Source organism: Canis lupus, chromosome 34 (genome assembly GCF_048164855.1).
Source record: "Canis lupus baileyi chromosome 34, mCanLup2.hap1, whole genome shotgun sequence".
NCBI lineage: Eukaryota > Metazoa > Chordata > Mammalia > Carnivora > Canidae > Canis > Canis lupus.
The window spans coordinates 16471207-16490985 of record NC_132871.1 but is presented as its reverse complement, the minus strand read 5'-3'; the positions used below and the strand labels follow the sequence as shown (position 1 = coordinate 16490985).

Genomic DNA, 19779 nt, shown 5'->3' with positions numbered 1-19779 from the left:
ATTATTTTTCAAGACAAAAAATAAAAATTTGTTCATATCAGCATATATCCACGTCCCCATTCTGAATTTGTTATCATAAAAATAGGTGCCTTTGAACACAATAGGCTGGATATATAGATATATTAGTGTATTCAGTTACTAGAAGTAGAAACCAATTCAAGGTGAAAGATGCAATGTTTAATCTTCCCATATATTTATAACTCAGGGTTTACTATTGCCTAGCATTCTTAAATACTCTCCTATTTTATGTCTATTACTTTGAAAAGCCCATAATCTGGTTAAGAGAAACATTAGTCAACACGAAAACCTAATGCCAATGTCAAACTGTTAAAAGTGACTAATTTTGGATGATTTCTTTTCCTGATTTTTTCTACGTTTATTGTAATATTTATACAGATTTGTTTTTGTTTTTGTTTTTTTTTTAATTTTTTTTATTTACTTATTTATGATAGAGAGAGAGAGAGAGAGAGGCAGAGACACAGGCAGAGAGAGAAGCAGGCTCCATGCACCGGGAGCCCAATGTGGGATTTGATCCCGGGTCTCCAGGATCGCGCCCTGGACCAAAGGCAGGCACTAAACCGCTGCGCCACCCAGGGATCCCCAGATTTGTTTTATAATAGGAAAGAACAGACTTAATTAACACAAAGTCAATTCTCATCTTTAGAAGTTGAAAGCCTCAGCTCAAGGTTACATAGCTAGTTAGTGGCAGAGTTAGCATTCAAAGGTCTGTCCCATTCCAAAGTGTCTTGGAGAGACAAAAATATTGCATCCATGAAATAAGAATAAGATTTTAGGCTAAAAGGAACAATAACATTACAGGTAAAACTCTTACAAATTAAGACTTTTTTGGTAGCTAAATTTATTTTTTTAAGATTTATTTATTTATTTGAGAGATTGTGAGTGAGGGGAGGGGGGGAGGAGCAGAGGGAGAGGAAGAGAGAAAATCTCAAGCAGACTGCACTGACTTGGGGTTCAATCCCATGACCCTGAGATCACGACCTGAGCTGAAATCAAGAGCCATATGTTTAACCGACTGAGCCTCCCAGGTACCCCTTGGTAGCTAAATTTAAAATTCAATACAAAGTTTAAAAGACAAAGTTGAGAGTAACTCTCAAAGTCAAATAAAACCCCAAAATGGCAGGAACAATTAATTGCCTACCCAAGATTCTTTCTTCTTTTCTGCATTAGTAACAAGACCTAGATTTTGTTCACAGTGGAAACATGCTCATCAAAAAAGACTATATTTCCAAGCTTTCTTTTCAGCTAAGTGTTACTAATTATGACCAACGAGATTAAATTTCTCTTTTAATTTTTATTTATTTTATGATAGTCACAGAGAGAGAGAGAGAGAGAGAGAGAGAGAGGCAGAGACACAGGCAGAGGGAGAAGCAGGCTCCATGCACCAGGAGCCCGACATGGGATTCGATCCCGGGTCTCCAGGATCGTGCCCTGGCCCAAAGGCAGGCGCCAAACTGCTGCGCCACCCAGGGATCCCTGACCAATGAGATTCAGTGGGAAACTTCTGAAATATTCTTTAGAAGGAGAATAGATAGTTGGGCATCCTTTTTTGTCCTTCATCTTTTTTTCCTTCTTGCTGCCTGGAATGTGGATATGAGTGGAGGAGCTCCAACAACCATTCAGGGTCATGGGGCAACTTTGAGGACAGAAGCCATCTACGTTCCAAGAATAGCAAAGCAAAACAAGAAGAGCTGTTTCAGTCCGTATTGATTCTGAAGTTGCCATATCAGCTTTGGAATGACTACTTCTGTGCTTCAAAGTTTTAATTTCTTTAAGGTATTATTATCTTTGAATTTCCCTTAAAATGAGGAAGTTTTTGGTTTTTTTTAAATTACGACATCAATTCAGAAAGTCCAATGTGTATCAGAGGGGTTCTAGAACAGAAGAGACAAAATGGAAGACTATACAAGAAATAAAGTAAGATGGGGCAGCCTGGCTGGCTCAGCCGTTTAGCGCCGCCTTCAGCCCAGGGCCTGATCCTGGAGACCCGGGATCGAGTCCCGTGTTGGGGTCTCTATATGGAGCCTGCTTCTCCCTCTGCCTGTATCTCTGCCTCCCTCCCTCTCTCTCTCTCTCTCTCTCTCTCCCTCTCTCTCTCTCTGTGTCTCTCATTAATAAATAAAATCTTAAAAAAAAAAAAAAAAGAAAGTAAGAAGGGACGCCTGGGTGGCTCAGCAGTTGAGCGTCTGCCTTTGGCTCAGGGCGTGATCTCACGGTGTCAGAATCGAGTCCCACATTGGGCTCCCTGCATGGAGCCTGCTTCTCCCTCTGCCTATGTCTCTCCCTCTCTCTGTGTGTCTCTCATGAATAAATAAATAACATCTTTAAAAAAAAAAAAGTTTCCAGAATGAAAGGAATATACCTCTCCAGATTGAATGCATCAACTGAGTGCTCAGCAAAATAATAAAAAAGAACTATATCAAAGTATGTCATGTAAAATAAAGACCCAGAAATCTTTCATAAAGAGAGGGAAAGAAAAATAAAATACAACAGGTCACATAAGTAGGCTAAAGACCCTAAATGGCAACATATTTCTCAATAGCATTACTGGAAGTCATGAAACTATGAATACAAAATTCTGAATTCTGAACTAGAATTCTGTATCTAGTCAAACCATAAAGCAAATATGACTTTAAATGATAATCTTTTCAAGTAAGAATTTTAAAAGTTAACCTTTACCCCTTCTTAGAAAGTTACTCGAAAGGGTGCCTGGGTGACTCAGTGGGTTAAGCAGCTGCCTTTGGCTCAAGTCATGATCCTGGGGTCCTGGGATGGAGCTGCAAATCAAGTGGGGCTCCATGCTCAGTGGGGAGTCTGCTTCTCCCTTTGCCTCTCCCCCTCCCCTGCTCATGTTCACTCACTCTCTTAAATAAATAAATAAAATCTTTAAAAAAAAGTTACTTAAAGATGTATCTCAGTAAGATGAAGAAGTAAGCCAAGGAAAAGGAAGACATGTGATTCAGGAAATGGGAACTGCAGCCCAGGAAAGTGAGCCAGAGAAGTTTCAGAGTGACATCTGTGCAGGAGGCCTAGAGGATAAGCAGTCCAGAAGTAAGAGAAGGATAGAGGACTTGGATGGAGGAGCTCTAAGAAAACCATTTAATATAGATACTTTAATATTAGATGAATATTCATTGTTTAAGATTATTTATTGAGACAGAGTGCACACACAAGTGAGGTGGAGGGGCAGAGGGAAAAGGAGGATCAAACTCCCTGAAGAATTCCTTAGATGAATATTTGAAAACTAATATCAATATACATTTGACAGAACTTATAGAACATATGGAAAAAAACAGGTATATAAGCATCAAAGCAAATACACAGACAACTATTTTAATCATAAAAAAACACTTATGCAAGCAAAGAAATATAATCATAGTATATGACTTGGCTCTTCAGAGAATATTTATATAATAATAATGATTTAGCTAAAATTGTGACATAATTATTTTAGGGAAAGGGGAGAATGGCCAGATGGACAGAAAATGTCTAAGTTGATAAATCAAGATACGTATCTTTAGAACTTGATATGTATTTTTAAAATATACAGATTATTTAGAATATAATTTCATATCAGAACAAACAGCAAAAAGAACCTGGAAGTGGATGTCCTCATGAAGCTACTCTTCTTTTAAGCCTCTGGCAGTGTTTGATGTTTTAATTCTGTGCATGTATTACTTAAGAATAAAAACTAATCTTAAAGAAAAGAATGTAAAAAATTATAAGATAAAGTGAGTTGCAATAGGCACAAAATAACCATTATGTTTATCAAACACTTAATAACATTGAGGCAGACCCGAACACACATCACCCCATTCATTCCTCGCATCTCTCATTTAAAGGATAAGAAAACATGTTCACTTGAAAATAAAGTCTCATTCTCTTTTCTCGTTCATACATGAGAGCATGCCCACAAAAATTCATAGTAAATACAGTTCTCCCAAGAGTATACTTAGAAACCCAACTTAATAGCAACTTGTTTTCTACTCCACAATATTTTACCAAAAAAATATTAAAAGTTAGTCATTGGATTTTATATATTTTTTGAAGAAGTGCTGTATTTTCAACTTACAAAAAACAGTTTTCTGCTTTCACTTATATCTTCTTTTTTCTTTTCTAGTTTTTTCCTCATTTCTAATTCATATAATGAATTCTGTCGCTTTATTTCTTCAGCATCCTTTTCTTCATGTTTTCTCCTTCTTTCTTCCTCCTCTTCATGTTCCTTGATTCTAAAGCAAAAACATAACTAAAGTTGAAAGCAAAGCAGAAAAATAGATATTTTAAAGAAATGAATTAGATTCTAACCTGGGGTTATTTGAAGCTGTGGGGAAACTTGTGAATTTCTTTGGGCACAAGAAAGATATATAAAGAGCAGTGATTAAAGCCAAATTCAATTTTGGTTAGCCCAGAATTGCCAGTGTTTTCCTTTCTCCAAAATTTGTTTCACTCCTAACCAAAATTAAGTCCTACACTAAATTCAAATGTTCCTTTCCTTTAGAAAGAACTAGCTAACTGAATGACATATAGTGGAATGGGGACATTATTTTACAGAAAAGCCCTTAATCTCTAGTGTTTCTCAATTTCAGCACTACAGATCTAGCCTCTTAGGCAATGGGGTTTCCCTGCCCAACTAACCACTCTGGTTGTCATTCTTTCTCTAGCCAACATTCACCTGCTATTAATGCCATCTGAGTGGTAAGCCATACAGGGCTCATGTGTGAGTTCCTCAGAGATCACTGAGCACCCTCCTTACTGAAGGGCTGTGATCTGGGAGATTTAGCTCCAGCACTTCCTCTTCCACCCACCTTCCCAGCCCCATCACCATCACTACCACGAGCTTCCACCATCAGTACTTTATTGCAAACTCTGAGTGCCCTCCTCTGGCGACCAATCCTATGCATGCTGGCAAGGCAGCTCAGTGTGAGATGCCTACTTGCCTTTGCATCCTTGTCAGCCAATCAAGTGTGCAGACTGTTCCGCTGCTATTCTCAATCTGCTGTCTCTATTTTTTTTCTTCCTGAACAGGTAGACACAGGATAGATCAACAACACACTTAGATAAAAAGACTGTGGTATAAACCTTTCTTTCATATGCATCCAATCCAAAAGAATTTTTTCTTGGAGTCCCATCACTCAGCTTTAGAAGGGAAAATTTCCTTCCTCTGTGCCATGGAGGACTACACAGTTAAGTGAGCCAGGAGGTTCACTTTGGTATTATTAAGCAGGACAAGAGATTCCCAGATGATTCATCCATCTGTACAGAGTAAGCAGCCTTAGAGCCAAAGTCACTTTCTCTAGGAAGAGCTAAGAAAAAAGTCACTATTGGCTATAGCTAAACCAGCTTTATATGATTGCCTGAAAAACACTAGATTTTCAAAAAATGTTTTTGTTTAGTAGGCATTCTTAGAAGCAAAGAAGATTCTTTGAGCTGGTAAGAAACCCACAGATAAAGAATGGGAGAACAAAATTCCAGACAGAGGGAAAAACATGTGAGAAGACCCTGAAGCAAGCAAAGGTTTGACAGGTGTGCAAGACCTGGAAGATAGGTATGATAGAAGTGAAGAGGAGGTAGGAAAGGAGGTTGAGAAGAGGAGGCCAGATCACGCAAGGCTTTGCAGGAGATGGTTGTTTCCATTCTATTTTATTTGCTTATTTATTTTTAAGATTTTATTTATTCAAAACAGACACACACACACACACACAGAGAGAGAGAGAGAGAGAGAGGCAGAGACACAGGCAGAGGGAGAAGCAGGCTCCATGCAGGGAGCCCGACGTGGGACTCGATCCCGGGTCTCCAGGATCAGACCCTGGGCTGAAGGTGGCACCAAACCGCTGGGCCATCGGGGCTGCCCTCCATTCTATTTTATTTTATTTTTTCCTCTATTTTAAATGAATGGAAAGCCACAGAAAAGTTTTAAGTAGGAGAATAATATGATCAATTTTTATTTTAATAAAATCTCTCTGGATGATGAAAGAAAAGGGACTAAAGAAGAGAGAACTGAAGGCCAGTTAAGGTGTTGATGCAATAATCCATGGGAAGTGAGAGTGGACTAAGATGACAGCAGTAACTTTAAGATTCATATTGGAGAAAATGATTAACATCAATTGCTGATAGATTTGATGTGGAAAATAAGGGAACATGATGAATAAAGATGTATTCCTCAGTTTCTGATTTGAACAACCGAGTGGATAAAGATGCCACTAGAAAGTCCACTGTGGGGGTGGAGAATAATAAAAAATGCTAAATGCTTATTTCATCCTAGACATTTTTTTTTAAAGATTTTATTTATTCATGAGAGACACACACAAGGAGAGAGAGAGGCACAGAGACACAGGCAGAGAGAGAAGCAGGCTCCATGCAGGGAGCCCAATGTAGGACTCCCGGGTCTCCTGGACCACGCCATGGGCCAAAGGCGGTGCTAAACTGCTGAGCCACCCGGGATGCCCATGCTAGACATTTTAAATTTGAGATATAGATAAGATAAATGAAGATGTCTTAAAGGCAGTTGGATATGTGAAGCTGGGACTCAAAGGAGTGGTCTGAACTAGAGTTAAAAATGTGAAAGTTACAAGATTTAGGATGGATTTTTAATCATTAGGAATGAAGATCACTTAAGCTTTCATATCTCTCTCTGCTTTTTCTCTAGATGATCATATCCATGGGAAAGTGATGCAAACAATCCTATGATGATTTTTCCTTCTTTTGAGAAGCTGATGAGATTAATAGTAACAGAGTTGTTCTCAAGCAAGGTCTACTGGCCCCTTCCCAGAGAAAGATTTGCCTATCAATAGAAGTAAGTAGAATGATATGCAGTATCTACATAAAAATTAAATTCTGTTAAATTTCTTTTCGATAATTATGTTTAAGGTTCTTGGTCAAAATCCCTCCATTTAGGGATTTTGGTGTCACTAGAGTCCTTTATTGGCCCCATCCTCATTATGCCCAGCCAAAGGCAGATTTTTATGCTGCTCAAAGCCCAACAATGGAATATACTGCCCAGGTCTGCAGTTTAGAGATTGTTTCAAAAATGTGTGAAAAATCTCACTTTCAGGCACAGGGCTAGCAGCTGTATAGTGTGTTTTAGATATCCGTTGCTGAGAAATTACCCCTAAACTTAGTGGATTAAAACAATAAACATTTATTATTTCACACCACTTCTGAGATTCAGGAAGCTGGGAGTAGCTTAGCTGGCTGTTCTCCAGAGGTTGCAGTCAAGATGTTAGCTGGAGTAGTAGATATCTGAAGGCTTGACTAAGGATGGAGAATCCATTTTTACATATCTCTTGGCAGGAGGCCTCAGCTCCTTGACACATGCACCTCTCCATAGAGCTTCCTGAGTGTCCTTACACCATGGCTCCTCAAGATTGAGTGATCCAATATATCAAGGAGGAAGCTACAATGCCTTTTATATCCTAATCTCTTTCAGGAGATCATACACCATCACTCCTATTTATTCTCTTCACTGGAAATGAGTTCCTCTGTATAGCTTCACAATCAAGGGAAGAAGGAATTAGATTCCACCTAAGGAGTATCAAGGAATGTGTAGAGGAGTATCAAAGAATGTGTGGCCATATTTTAAATCACCACCAGGTAATACCTGAATAGCACTTGGTAATATATTTAAGGGCATGCAAAAGACTCTTGCCTCTTGGCATCCTCCAATTTCCATTTCTTTGTGTTTAAGAGAATTAAAATATGGTCTTTGCTCAAAGCAGAAACTTATTCCAAATTTTGGCACACCTTAGACACATGGCCTATAATAAGGCACATCATGACCTGGCCCTTGTCTCTCTCTTTCCAATCTCATCTTTAACATTGCCCTCTTAGTCATCTTGACTACTTGTAATTACCCAAATCCACCATAATCTAACTCACTTTGGGTCTTCACCCATGCTAATTCCTCTCTTTAAAATACTCCTACATCCCCACTATTTGCATGACTTATTCCTACTCAGTTTTGATACTTTGGTGATGGAACTGATCTTTTCTAAAAATTAGCCTTCTCTAGACTAGATCAGATGTCCATTTTATATGCTTCCACATATCTTGTGCATCTATTTGCCAAAATATCTACTGTCAAACCCTAATTATTTGTTCCATATTTATAGCTTCCTTCCCAGATTGTGAACTTCTTAAAGAAAAAAGACAATTGTATTCATTTTCATATTCTTATACTAGATTAGTGGCCAGCAAATGGAGATTGTCCAATAAATGTTTGTAACAATGAATGGATGATTGGATAAATGAATTTATTCACAAATGAATAAACAGCCTATTTAAAATTGTCCCCTGAATAGACTCTTATTTAAATTTTTTCCTCTTTTTTAGTTTTATTTTTTTAAGATTTTATTTATTTATTAATGACACACATACACACACACACATACACACACACACACACACAAACACTGAGTCCATAATGAGTCCATAAAAAGCCTCTTTAAGCCAACAATAGAATTGGAATACTAACTTGAGCAGATAAAGAGAGCAGATACAGATGTGGTAGAAAAGAGAGAAGAGTTTTTTTCCCTATTTCTTGAATAATAAGAATCCATTCAGGGGCACCTGGCTATCTCAGTTGGTAGAGCATGTGACTCTTGATCTCAAGGTCAAGAGTTCGAGCCCACATTGGATGTGAAGCCTATTTAAAACTAAAAAAAAGAAAGGGATCCCTGGGTGGCGCAGCGGTTTGGCGCCTACCTTTGGCCCAGGGCGCGGTCCTGGAGACCCGGGATCGAATCCCACGTCGGGCTCCCGGTGCATGGAGCCTGCTTCTCTCTCTGCCTCTCTCTGTGACTATCATAAAAAAAAAAAAAAAAAAAAAAAAAAAAAAACTAAAAAAGAGGAGCAGCCCAGGTGGTGCAGCGGTTTAGCACTGCCTGCAGCCCACGGCGTGATCCTGGAGACCCAGGATCGAGTCCCACGTCGGACTCTCTGTGTGGAGCCTGCTTCTCCCTCTGCCTGTTGTGTCTCTGCCTCTCTCTCTCTCTCTCTCTCTCTATGTATATGATGAATAAATAAAATCTTAAAAAAAATCTTTAAAAAGAAAATACTAAAACTCTTCAAAAAGATGACAAAAATCTGCAATATGTCTATAAAGGTTAATATCCAACATATATAAAAACTGCTTATTAATCAGTTTTTAATCAATAACAGACATACATATCAGTATGAAACAACTTACACAACAATGGAGTAACCAATTTATGATAACAAAAACCAAAACTGAGGAATATTTACACATGAAAAAGAGAAATATAAATTAAAATATACAAGCTCCATGCAGGGAGCCCGATGTGGGACTCGATCCCGGGATTCCAGGATCACGACCTGACCTGAAGGCAGACGCTTAATTGCTGAGCCACCCAGGCATCCCAAAAGTAGAATATTGTTTAAAATGTCTTGATAATTTACACAATTTATGCACACTTAAACTACAGTGTAAAAAAACTGATAGGTCTCACATTGGAGAAACAAGGTGGCCGGTAGACAAGGCAGAGACTTTTTACTGAATCCCTTTTGTGACTTTTCCTATTTGCATATATCACTTATTTAGAAAAGTAAGTAAAATTATACACAAATACAATCCCCACTCCTGATACACATATGTCAGGAGTAGCTACTTCTTAAAAAAAATTTGTTTGATTTCTATTTACTGACATAGCAAGACCTCATGATATACTGGTAAGTGAAAAAATACACAATGATACGGGCAGCCCTGGTGGCTCAGCGGTTTAGCGCCGCCTTCAGCCCAGGGTGGGATCCTGGAGACCCCGGACAGAGTCCCATGTCAGGCTCCCTGCATGGAGTGGAGCCTGCTTCTCCCTCTGCCTGTGTCTCTGCCTCTCTCTCTCTATGTCTCTCATGCATAAATAAATAAAATCTTAAAGAAAAAAAAAAGAACTCAGCTTCCCATTTAAAAATATATATATAAAATGATACTATTGATCCAATATCATTTTATAAAATATAAGTACATGCTTAGGGAAAAAGTCTGTATTAGTGGCTCAATGATTGTCAGGGACTGAGAGGACAAAGGGGCATGAGGGAACTTTTGGGGTGAAGAAGTATTCTAAATCCTGATTTAGAGGTGGTTATATACAGCGATATGCTATTTAAAAGATGAATTTTATTAATAAATCTAAATTATAGCTCAATGAATCCGACCCCCTCCACCACCACCACTGCCAAAAAAATGTCTATACTGATATACCAAAACAGTAACAGATTGTTATAGATTAGATTATTGCTCAAAAAGATTCACTCTCTTTCCCATTTCCACGGGAGTTTATTTCTCTGTCCCATGGTTAGACCTGGCCATATGATTTATTTTAGACTTATGGTAGATCAAGTGTATTTCCTTGACTTTTGCCCTTGACTTAGCCACATTGTTGTAAGCTTGGTCTCATTCTCTTGCATCTCTGTCAATACCATGAGAAAAGTTTCCCCAAGTGTCTGCTGTCCCTTCATCCTGGACCTCAAAAATGAATATACATGGATGGAGCAGATCAGAGTCCTCTCCACAGCAACCAGCAAACACAAATAGTCCTGCAGTTTGAAGAAAAGCTGTGCAGCCAAGCTCAAACAACCCACAGATGCATCAGATATAAATGATATTGTTGAATGACACTAGATTGTGTGGTTGCTTGTTATGCAGCATTATTGTGACAATAGTAACTAATATATTATTTCTGGGTAAGAGAGTAATAGAGAATTTTAACCTTTCTTTGTATTTTTTCTACTTACTAGATATTTCAGCATGTATTACTTTTATAATCTGAAAAAAAAAGCTTTTGTGAGAAAAAGAAAGTGCAAAAAAGGTAATTTATAAATACATACTGTTTTAAATGATCATTGGCAAGAGCCACTCTGTTTCTGCGTCGTTTTTCTGCTTTTTCTTGTTCTTCTTTAAAAGCTTTTTCAATGTTGAGTTTCAATTGTTCTTCCCATTTTTTATCTGATTTTATTTTATTCTTTTGGTATTCAATCTGTGCATCACGCTCTTTCATTACTCTACTAAGAAGAAGTCCTGACTACAAAAAAAAAAAAAAAATTGTGGCATTAAAAAAAAAAGCTTAATTATGTATAGATATGTTAAATATATACAGAAATGCAAGAAAACCCAAGTAGTACATGAAAGTTTTTCACTCTTTCTGTCTGGTAAAACTGATATTGCTTTGCATATTCAATAGCCTTTTTTCTTTCTCCTTGTTTGTATATTTCTTCCTCCACATCAAGAATTTGTCTTTCTGCCTCTATTTCTTCATCACGCTTCTTTTTGGCTTCAAGTTTCTGTTCTTTCATCCCCTGAAAAAAGAAAAAAGCAGTCTTCTGTTTTCATTTTTCAATTTAATTTCAAAATTGAATTTTCATTATGAGTTTTTATTGTATCTGCATATATCATTAATAAATAAGACAGGTTACACTTACAAGCTAATATTTTAATTGAATTTTTTTGGTAGGTAACATGTTCACATGGTTAAAAATCCCAAAATATTATAAAGGTATACAGTGAAGCTCTCCCTCTAATCCTAACTTCCATCAACAATCTCTAAGATAACCGCTATTATTAGTTTCTTATATTTTCTTCCAAAGTTCCTTGCCATATTTACATTAAAAAACATATGTATTACTACTTTTATTCCTTTAAAAAATCAACAGCAGCATACTTACATGCTCTTCTAAACCTATAAGGAGTCTAATGTGTCATATTGGATGAAATCTCTCTTCTTTATGGGTCATACTTTCCATGTCTTAAGAAAACTTTACCCTAAAATCCTGAAGATGTTCTATGATTTATTTTAAATTTCTACTGTTGTACTTTTCACATCTGGGTCTTTCATTCAGCTGAAGTTCATTTTTGTATATTCTATATCCTAAGGATATAATTTCAACTCTCCATATGCCAATTAACTCAGTATTAGTGATAGGATTCCCAATCCTTTCCCTTCTGACTTGAATGACATTTCTATCATATGTCAAGTTACTATAACATGGATAGTTTCTAGGCTCTCAATTCTGATCTATGACTTTGTCAATCTTTGTGTCCATAAAACAGTTCTTAATACTACATTGCTACCACATTTACTATATTTCTTCTTATTCTTTTACAACCATGGAGATATAAAGTGTTATGTATAGTATGCTACTTCTGTCTATATATATGGTATATTCCACTCCTCCATGTCTTTATGGACCAGTGACTTGTCTAAAGTAAATTTTAAAGTGTAATTTACATACCTCCTTTTTAGTGTACAGTTTTACAAATGCATAATTGCTTATAGAACAGTTCCATCCTCTCCAAAAATATTCTCATTCCCTGATAAACCAACCACTCCCCCCATCTGCAGTCCCTGGCAACCACTGATCTGTTTTCTTTCCCTATACTTTTGCCTTTTTCAGAATGTGATATATGTAACATATGATATTAGTTACAATATAATTTATCCCTCTTCTAGGGACACCTGGGTGGCTCAGTGGTTGAGCATCTGCCTTCAGTTCAGGGCATGATCCCAGGGTCCTAAAATCAAGTCCCACATCGGGCTCCCTGAGAGGAGCCTGCTTCTCCCTCTATGTATCTGCCTCTCTCTGTGTATCTCTTATTAATAAATAAATAAAGTCTTAAAAAAATTTATCCCTCCTCTAGAAAAAAGAATAAATTATGAATACTGTTTCTAAAGCAAGGTAGTACAAGCTTTTTGTGTCCCTTCCCACAACTAGGAAAAAATATTTTTGAATCTAATATCTAATAAAGGACTTGTATTCAGATATATATATATATATAGATAGATAGATATATATAGATATATATTTAAAGATTTATTTATATATTTATTCATGAGAGACAGAGAGAGAGAGGCAGAGACACAGGCAGAGGGAGAAACAGGCTCCCGGCAGGGAAGGGAGCCTGACATGGGACTCGATCCAGGGTCTCCAGGATCACTCCCTGGGCCAAAGGCGGCGCTAAATCGCTGAGCCACCCGGGCTGCCCCTTCAGAATATATTTTTAAAATTCTGGGGCACTTGGGTGACAGTTGGCTAAGCCTCTACCTTCGGCTCAGGTCAGGATCTTGAGGTCCTGGGACTGAGTCCCATATTCATCTCCCTTCTCAGCAGGGAGTCTGCTTCACTCTCTCCCCCTGCTCCTCCCCCGTGCTCCAGCTCTCTCTCTCTCTCAAACAAATAATAAGAAATCTTTATAAAAAGCATATATTTTAAAAATTCCCTAAACTCAATAATAAGAAAACAAATCCCATTTATTTTTTGAAAGATTTAATTATTTATATTAGTGAAAGAGACACAGAGCCAAGGGGAGGCAGAGGGAGAGAGAGAATCTCAAGCTGACTCTGAACTGAGCATGGAGCCTGACTTGGAGCTTGCTTCTACAACCCTGAGATCACAACCTGAGCTGAAACCAAGAATCAAACACTCAACTGACTGAGCCACCGAGGTGCACTAAAACAAACCCCATTTAAACATGGGCAAAGGGATCCCTGGGTGGCTCAGCAGTTTAGTAGCTGCCTTTGGCCCAGGGTATGATCCTGGAGTCCCGGGATGGAGTCCCACATCGGGCTCCCTGCATGGAGCCTGCTTCTCCCTCTGTCTGTGTCTTTACCTCTCTCTCTCTGTCCCTCTCATGAATAAATAAATAAAATCTTTTAAAAAAATGGGCAAAAGATTTGAATAAACACTTCACCAAAGAAGATATACAACAGAAAATAAGTTCATGAAAAGATATTCAGAATCATTGTAATTAGTGAAATTTCAATTAAAACTATAGTTTGATACTATTTTACACCTATTAGAACGTCTATAATTAAAAAGACTGACCATAGCAAGTTGGCAAGAATGTGGAGAGAACCGAACATTTACACACTTCTTATGGGAGTGTAAAATTACAACTACTTTTGAAAACAGTTGGGAAGTTTCTAAAATTAAATATGCAACCATTATATTATTCAGCCATTCTACCAAGATACTTACCCAAGAGAAGTGAAAGCATATGTCCACCAATAGACTCATACATGAATGTTATATGCAGCTTTTATTTATAATAGCCAAAACCTGGAAACAGCTCATATATTAACTTTTGGTTGATGCCAAAACCATCAACAATTGAACTGATAAACTGTGGTAGGTCCATACAATGGAATACTTCTACTCAGCAATAAAAATGAACGAACACCTCCAGACACGTCCCTGTGGGGCCCTGCACAGGCTGGGGGGTCAGGGGTGCGCTTGGGGAGCAGAGTCACCCCCATCACCTGCCGCCCTAAGTAAAGTGATGACGCACCAGAAAAAAAAAATGAATGAACAATTGCTACACCCAACAACATGAAGGAATTTCAAAATAATTGTGTTGAATGAAATTTACAATAGAAAGCAGATGAGGGCAGGGGCACCTGGGTGGCTCAGGCAGTTAAGTGACAGACTCTTGATTTCAGCTCAGGTCATGATCTCAGGGTTGTGAGATTGAGCCTTGAATCTGGCTCTGTGCTCAGCAGTGAGTCTGCTTGAGATTCTCTCTCCTCTTCCTCTGTCCTTCCCCCTACTTATGTGTGCACAAGTGCATTCTCTTTCTCTCTCTCAAATAAATAAACTTAAAAAAAAAAAAAAAACAAAGAAAGCAACCAGATCAGGGCACCTTGCTGGCTCAGTTAATGGAGCATACAAATGGGGTTATGAGTTTGAGCCCCAAGTGTAGGTGTAGAGATTACTTAAAAATAAAATCTTGAACACAAAAAGAAAGAAAGCAGATCAATTGCCTGGAGACAGGCAAAGAGTGGGGAAGAGTGAGAAGGAGTAAATCAAGTAAGAGGAAACTTTGGGTGATGAGAATGTTCATTATATGAACATTATAATGATGGTTTCAGGGATGTGTAAATATGTCAAAACTTACCAAATTGTATACTTTAAATATGTCTTACTGTATGTCATTTCTCTTAAATAAAGCTGTTAAAAATGTGTTTCAAAGCATTTTTATGATATTTTACATGCAAAAAAATATTTATAAAGGGGTACTAAGAAACAAGAGTGAGTCTTTGGTGCATGTGTACTCCTGGGTGATTAATACTTACTGCATATGTATTAGTCCAATGTTTTACTACTTCTTGGGATCGGAAATGCATTTCTTTCTTTGCCTTTCTCTCTGCACGAAGACATGCTGCTTTTCTTGTCAAATTGTCAAGGCTATCTCGAATCCTTTTCCACTCATTGTGTGGAATTATGGTAACCTGCCGGAGATCTACCGTGCTAGGCAGAAGAGGTGGGTGGAGAGTCTGATCTTCTTCAGAGTTCTTTATTTCTAATAAATTTTAAAAAATGACTATTAAAGACTTTCAAGAGTTTAACATTTTTTCTCAGACATTTCTATAGTATCATGATATCTGGAAATTGTTTTATTTTTTTTTTAAGATTTTATTTATTCAGGAGAGACAGAGAGAGAGAGAGACAGAGAGATAGAGAGGCGCAGAGACACAGGAAGAGGGAGAAGCAGGCTCCATGCAGGGAGCCTGACGAGGGACTCGATCCAAGGTCTCCAGGATCAGGCCCTGGGCTGAAGGCGGCACTAAACCACTGAGCCACACAGGCTTCCCCTGGAAATTGTTTTAAATAATAATTTTATTCTTGCTATTTTAAGAACATTAAGATTAAATGGAAAGTATATAAGAACTTGAAATCAAAAGATAGTCATTCCTTGGTACTTAGGCAAGTCATTCAACTTTTTGGAAACTCAATATCAACATCTTTAAAGTTGAGATCAATAATACCTACCCCAACAAGTTGTTATTAAAGCTTTTTTTCAAAATTGACCAAGTAGTAGTCTATAAATGGATAATTTGGGGGATGTTCATCTATTTAAGTTGTAGACATCATGACTAACTCTATTCAACTCTTTCCTGAGTAACAGCAATGTAATCTGGACAACTAACTACAGTCTCAAGTGGGCCTCATTAGTTTAAGAATAATTGCATCTCCCTTGCCAATAATTATTTCTGTAATATGCAAATAAAAGGAAAAGAGATTTATTTGAGACTTTTAGAAAAGTTCCTTCTTGTTCTTCTGGGAGAGACGTCTGAGAGTGACTCTTTAACTAGATATGAACAGGAAGCATGAAGAACAGAAAGGCAACCATCCTATGACCACAAAAGGAAATAGCCTTACAATGAAATTTATTACTGTGAACCACAAAGGGAAAACAAAGGAGGACGGAGGGGAATGAGGATCTCATTGTGATGCTAAATCAATCAGACCTGAAGCCTGGAGTTCCTGTTATATGAGCAGATAAATTTCCTTATTTTTAAACATGATTGAGTTGGGTATTCTATAGGAATTAAAAAGCATCCTAAATGAACATACCATATATGAACTATGTAAATCTAGGCAAAACTATTTAACTCTCTAATTCCTTAATTGCAAAATGGAGATACTAATAGGACCTACTTTATGTGGTTGGTGTGAGAATTAAATGAAGTTATGTTTGTAAAAAACTTAGAATAGGGGTGGCACACAGTATATTCTCAATAAATATCAGCTATTATTATGTTTACTATTTTTATTAGATTAATGAAACTGCAGTACAGAGAAAAGCAGAAGCAAGAAATCACATGGCACCAGAAAGAGATAAAGATACCAAGAAAAAAGCTGCCACAATCAACTAGTGTCTTCTTGGGGTTTGCATTAAGGTTGATGGGATTGAGAAATTGGTTGCTAAAGTAAAGTAAGAGTTTAGAACCACAGGTACCATCTTGTCTATCACATATCAAGTCTCTGCCTACAGAATAAAGCTAAACAAACCTGGGAAGAAGTTAGAATAGTGTTCTGGATCAAGTTATACCTAAATTCCAAGCTCTATGAGCCAAAATACTCCCCTCTTGTTTTAACTATTATGAGTTTGATTAGTCACTTGTAACCAAAGAGTCCTGACAAATAAATACATCCTTGTAACAAGTTTCCTTTGTTTTGCCTAAATTGCTATGAAAGGCTAACTAAACAAAGGCTACTAGGTTAAACCATTTACCTTTTGATTAACATATTGTTAAGCATATTGATATCTTTTTCTTGTGACAAAAACTTTTAAGATCTACTCCCTTAGCAAGTTTCAATCATGCAATACAGTACTATTAACTATAGTTACCACACTGTACATCACATCCTCAGGACTTATTTTATAACTGCAAATCTGTACCTTTCGACCCCCTCTTCATCATTTCTCCCACTGCCCACTTCCTGCCATCCATCTGTTCTCTGTATCTACGAGCTTGTTTTTTGGGAGAGTTTTGTGGAGTTTTTGTTTTTGTTTTACATTCTGCATATAAGTGACTTCATACTGTATTTGTCTTTCTCTGTCGGACATTTCTCTCAGCATATTGCCCTCAAAGTCCATGTTATTGCAAATAGCAAGATTTTATTCTTTTTTGTGTCTAAATAATATTCTATTATATATATAAACCATATTTTCTTTATCCATTCGTCCATCAATAGACACTTAGGTTATTCCCATATCCTGACTTGTAAATAATGCTGCGTAAATACCACTTCAAATTACTGTCTTCATTTTCTTTGGGTAAGTACCCAGAAGTGGAACTCCTGGGTCAGATGATAATTCTATTCATAATTTTTTGAGGAACCTCCATACTGTTTTCAATAGTGGCTGCACAAATTTACATTCCCCAAAACAAGGAGGACAAGGCTTCCCTTTTTCCAACATCCTCATGAACATTTATTTCTTATCTTTTTGAGAATAGCCATTCTAACAACCATTCTAATAGCCACCATTTATTGTGGTTTGACCCAGTTTTTTAAAATCTAAAAGAATTTAGTTTCTTCATATTTGTGAATTCTCCAAATTTCTATTATTGATTTCTAATATCATTCCACTGGCTTTGAAGAATACATTTGGTATGATTTCCATCCTTTTAAGTGTATAAAGGCATGTTTTATGGCCTGTCATGTGGCTTATCCTGAAGAATGTTTCATGTACATTTGAAAGAATAGATATTCTGCTCTTGTTGGGTGTAATGTTCTATTGATATGTTAGACCTTGTTGGTTTATCACAGTAAGTCATCTATTTCCTCTTCGGTCTCCTGTGTAGTAATTCTGTACCTAATTGAAATGCGGTATTGATGTCTCCAACTATTATTGTGCTAATTCTCCCTTCAATTCTGTCAGTTTTTGCTTCATGTGTTTTGGGGCTCTGATGACAGATGCATATATGTTTATAATTATTATATCTTCTTGATGAATTGATCAATAATCAATCAGTATAAAATGTTCTTTATCTCTAAATTTTTATCTTAAAGTCTATTCTGATATTATTACAGCCCCTCCAGCTCTCTTTTTTGAATACTGTTTGCATGATGTATCTTTATTCATCTTTTTAACTTCAATCTATTTATGTCTTTGAATCTACAGTGAGTCTCTTGTAGACAACAGACAGTTGAATAATGATTTCTTAAATCTGGTCTGCCAGTCCGTATTTTCACTGAAGTGTTGAACTGACTTATATTTAATGTAACTACTAGTAAGGTAAAATTTATGCCTACCATTTTGATATTTGTTTTCTATACATCTTTTTTTTTAAGATTTATTTATTTATTTATGACAGACATAGAGAGAGAGAGAGAGGCAGAGACACAGGAGGATGGAGAAGCAGGCTCCATGCTGGGAGCCCGACGTGGGACTCGATCCCGGGACTCCAGAATCGCACCCTGGGCCAAAGGCAGGCGCTAAACCGCTGAGCCACCCAGGGATTCCCTGTTTTCTATACATCTTATGGCTTTTTTGTTCCTTTATGCTTTCAAAAGAGCCTTTTTCTGTTAAATATTTTCCACTGTACCATTTTAATTACCTTGTCCATTTTTTACTGTAATTTTTGTGGTTTTCTTATAGTGGTTACCTTGGGAATTATGATAACACCTTAGTTTATCATAATCTAGTTCAGATCAATACCACATTTTCAATGGTTCCCAAAAACTCTTTTCATATACAGTTCCAGTTTCTCACCTCCCCTTTGTGCTACTGTAATACATTATACGCCCATAAACACAGAATTATAATTATTTCTTTTGCAATTGTCTTTTAAATCAGAAGAAAAAAATTACAAATACACTCATGCGGTCTTTTATATTTACTTATGTAGTTACCTTAATTGGTAACTTCATGTGAATTTGAATTAGTCTAACTCTTCTTTCATTTCACACTGAAATGTGAAAGGGCTCCTTTTTTGTAGGGTAGGTCTACTAGCAATAAATTTGTTGTTTTTATTTACCTGGAAATACTTTAAAAGTTGTCTTAGATATAAAATTCTCTAAGTCTTTTTCTCTCAATACCTTGAATAGGTCAACCTGCTGCCTTCTGGCCTCCATAGTTTCTTTTTCTTTAAAGATTATTTATTTATTTATTTATTTATTTGACAGAGAGAGGGAGAGAAAGCACAAGCAAGGGGAGCGGCAGAGAGAGAGAGGGAGAAAGCAGGCTCCCTGTGCAGGGAGCTGACAGGGGGCTCAATCAATCCCAGGACCCTGGGACCTGAGCCAAAGGCAGATGCTTAACTGACTAAGCCACCCAGGCACCCCTGGTCTCCATAGTTTTCTTTTTTTCTTTTTTTAAGATTTTATTTATTTATTTATGAGAGACACACACAGACAGAGGCAGAGACACAGGCAGAGGAAGAAGCAGGCTCCATGTGGGGAGCCTGACGTGGGACTCGATCCCAGGTCTCAGGATCAGGCCCTGGGCTGAAGGCGGCGCTAAACCGC

General features: G+C 37.3%; 1 protein-coding gene and 1 long non-coding RNA gene across 5 annotated transcripts in view; one reads left to right on the top strand and one right to left on the bottom strand.

Annotated features, from left to right (window-relative positions):
* CFAP210 (cilia and flagella associated protein 210) overlaps positions 1 to 19779 on the bottom strand; it is a 38446-nt gene that overhangs the window by 12171 nt on the left and 6496 nt on the right. Inside the window, exons 2-6 of one of the 4 annotated variants that reach the window (XM_072811335.1) lie at positions 15096 to 15322; positions 11152 to 11325; positions 10858 to 11051; positions 8719 to 8814; positions 4091 to 4247 (exon numbers count right to left, since the gene is read on the bottom strand). In XM_072811335.1, coding sequence (XP_072667436.1) covers positions 4091 to 4247; positions 8719 to 8814; positions 10858 to 11051; positions 11152 to 11325; positions 15096 to 15322 — 848 coding nt within the window. The remainder of the gene's footprint in view (positions 1 to 4090; positions 4248 to 8718; positions 8815 to 10857; positions 11052 to 11151; positions 11326 to 15095; positions 15323 to 19779) is intronic. The other 3 variants (XM_072811336.1, XM_072811337.1, XM_072811338.1) reach the window with 3 other exon arrangements.
* Positions 4078 to 17848, top strand: LOC140624464 (uncharacterized). The gene is made up of 5 exons (XR_012023937.1): positions 4078 to 5541; positions 6665 to 6811; positions 7445 to 7608; positions 10768 to 10838; positions 16581 to 17848. It is a non-coding gene; the product is annotated as an uncharacterized lncRNA (long non-coding RNA).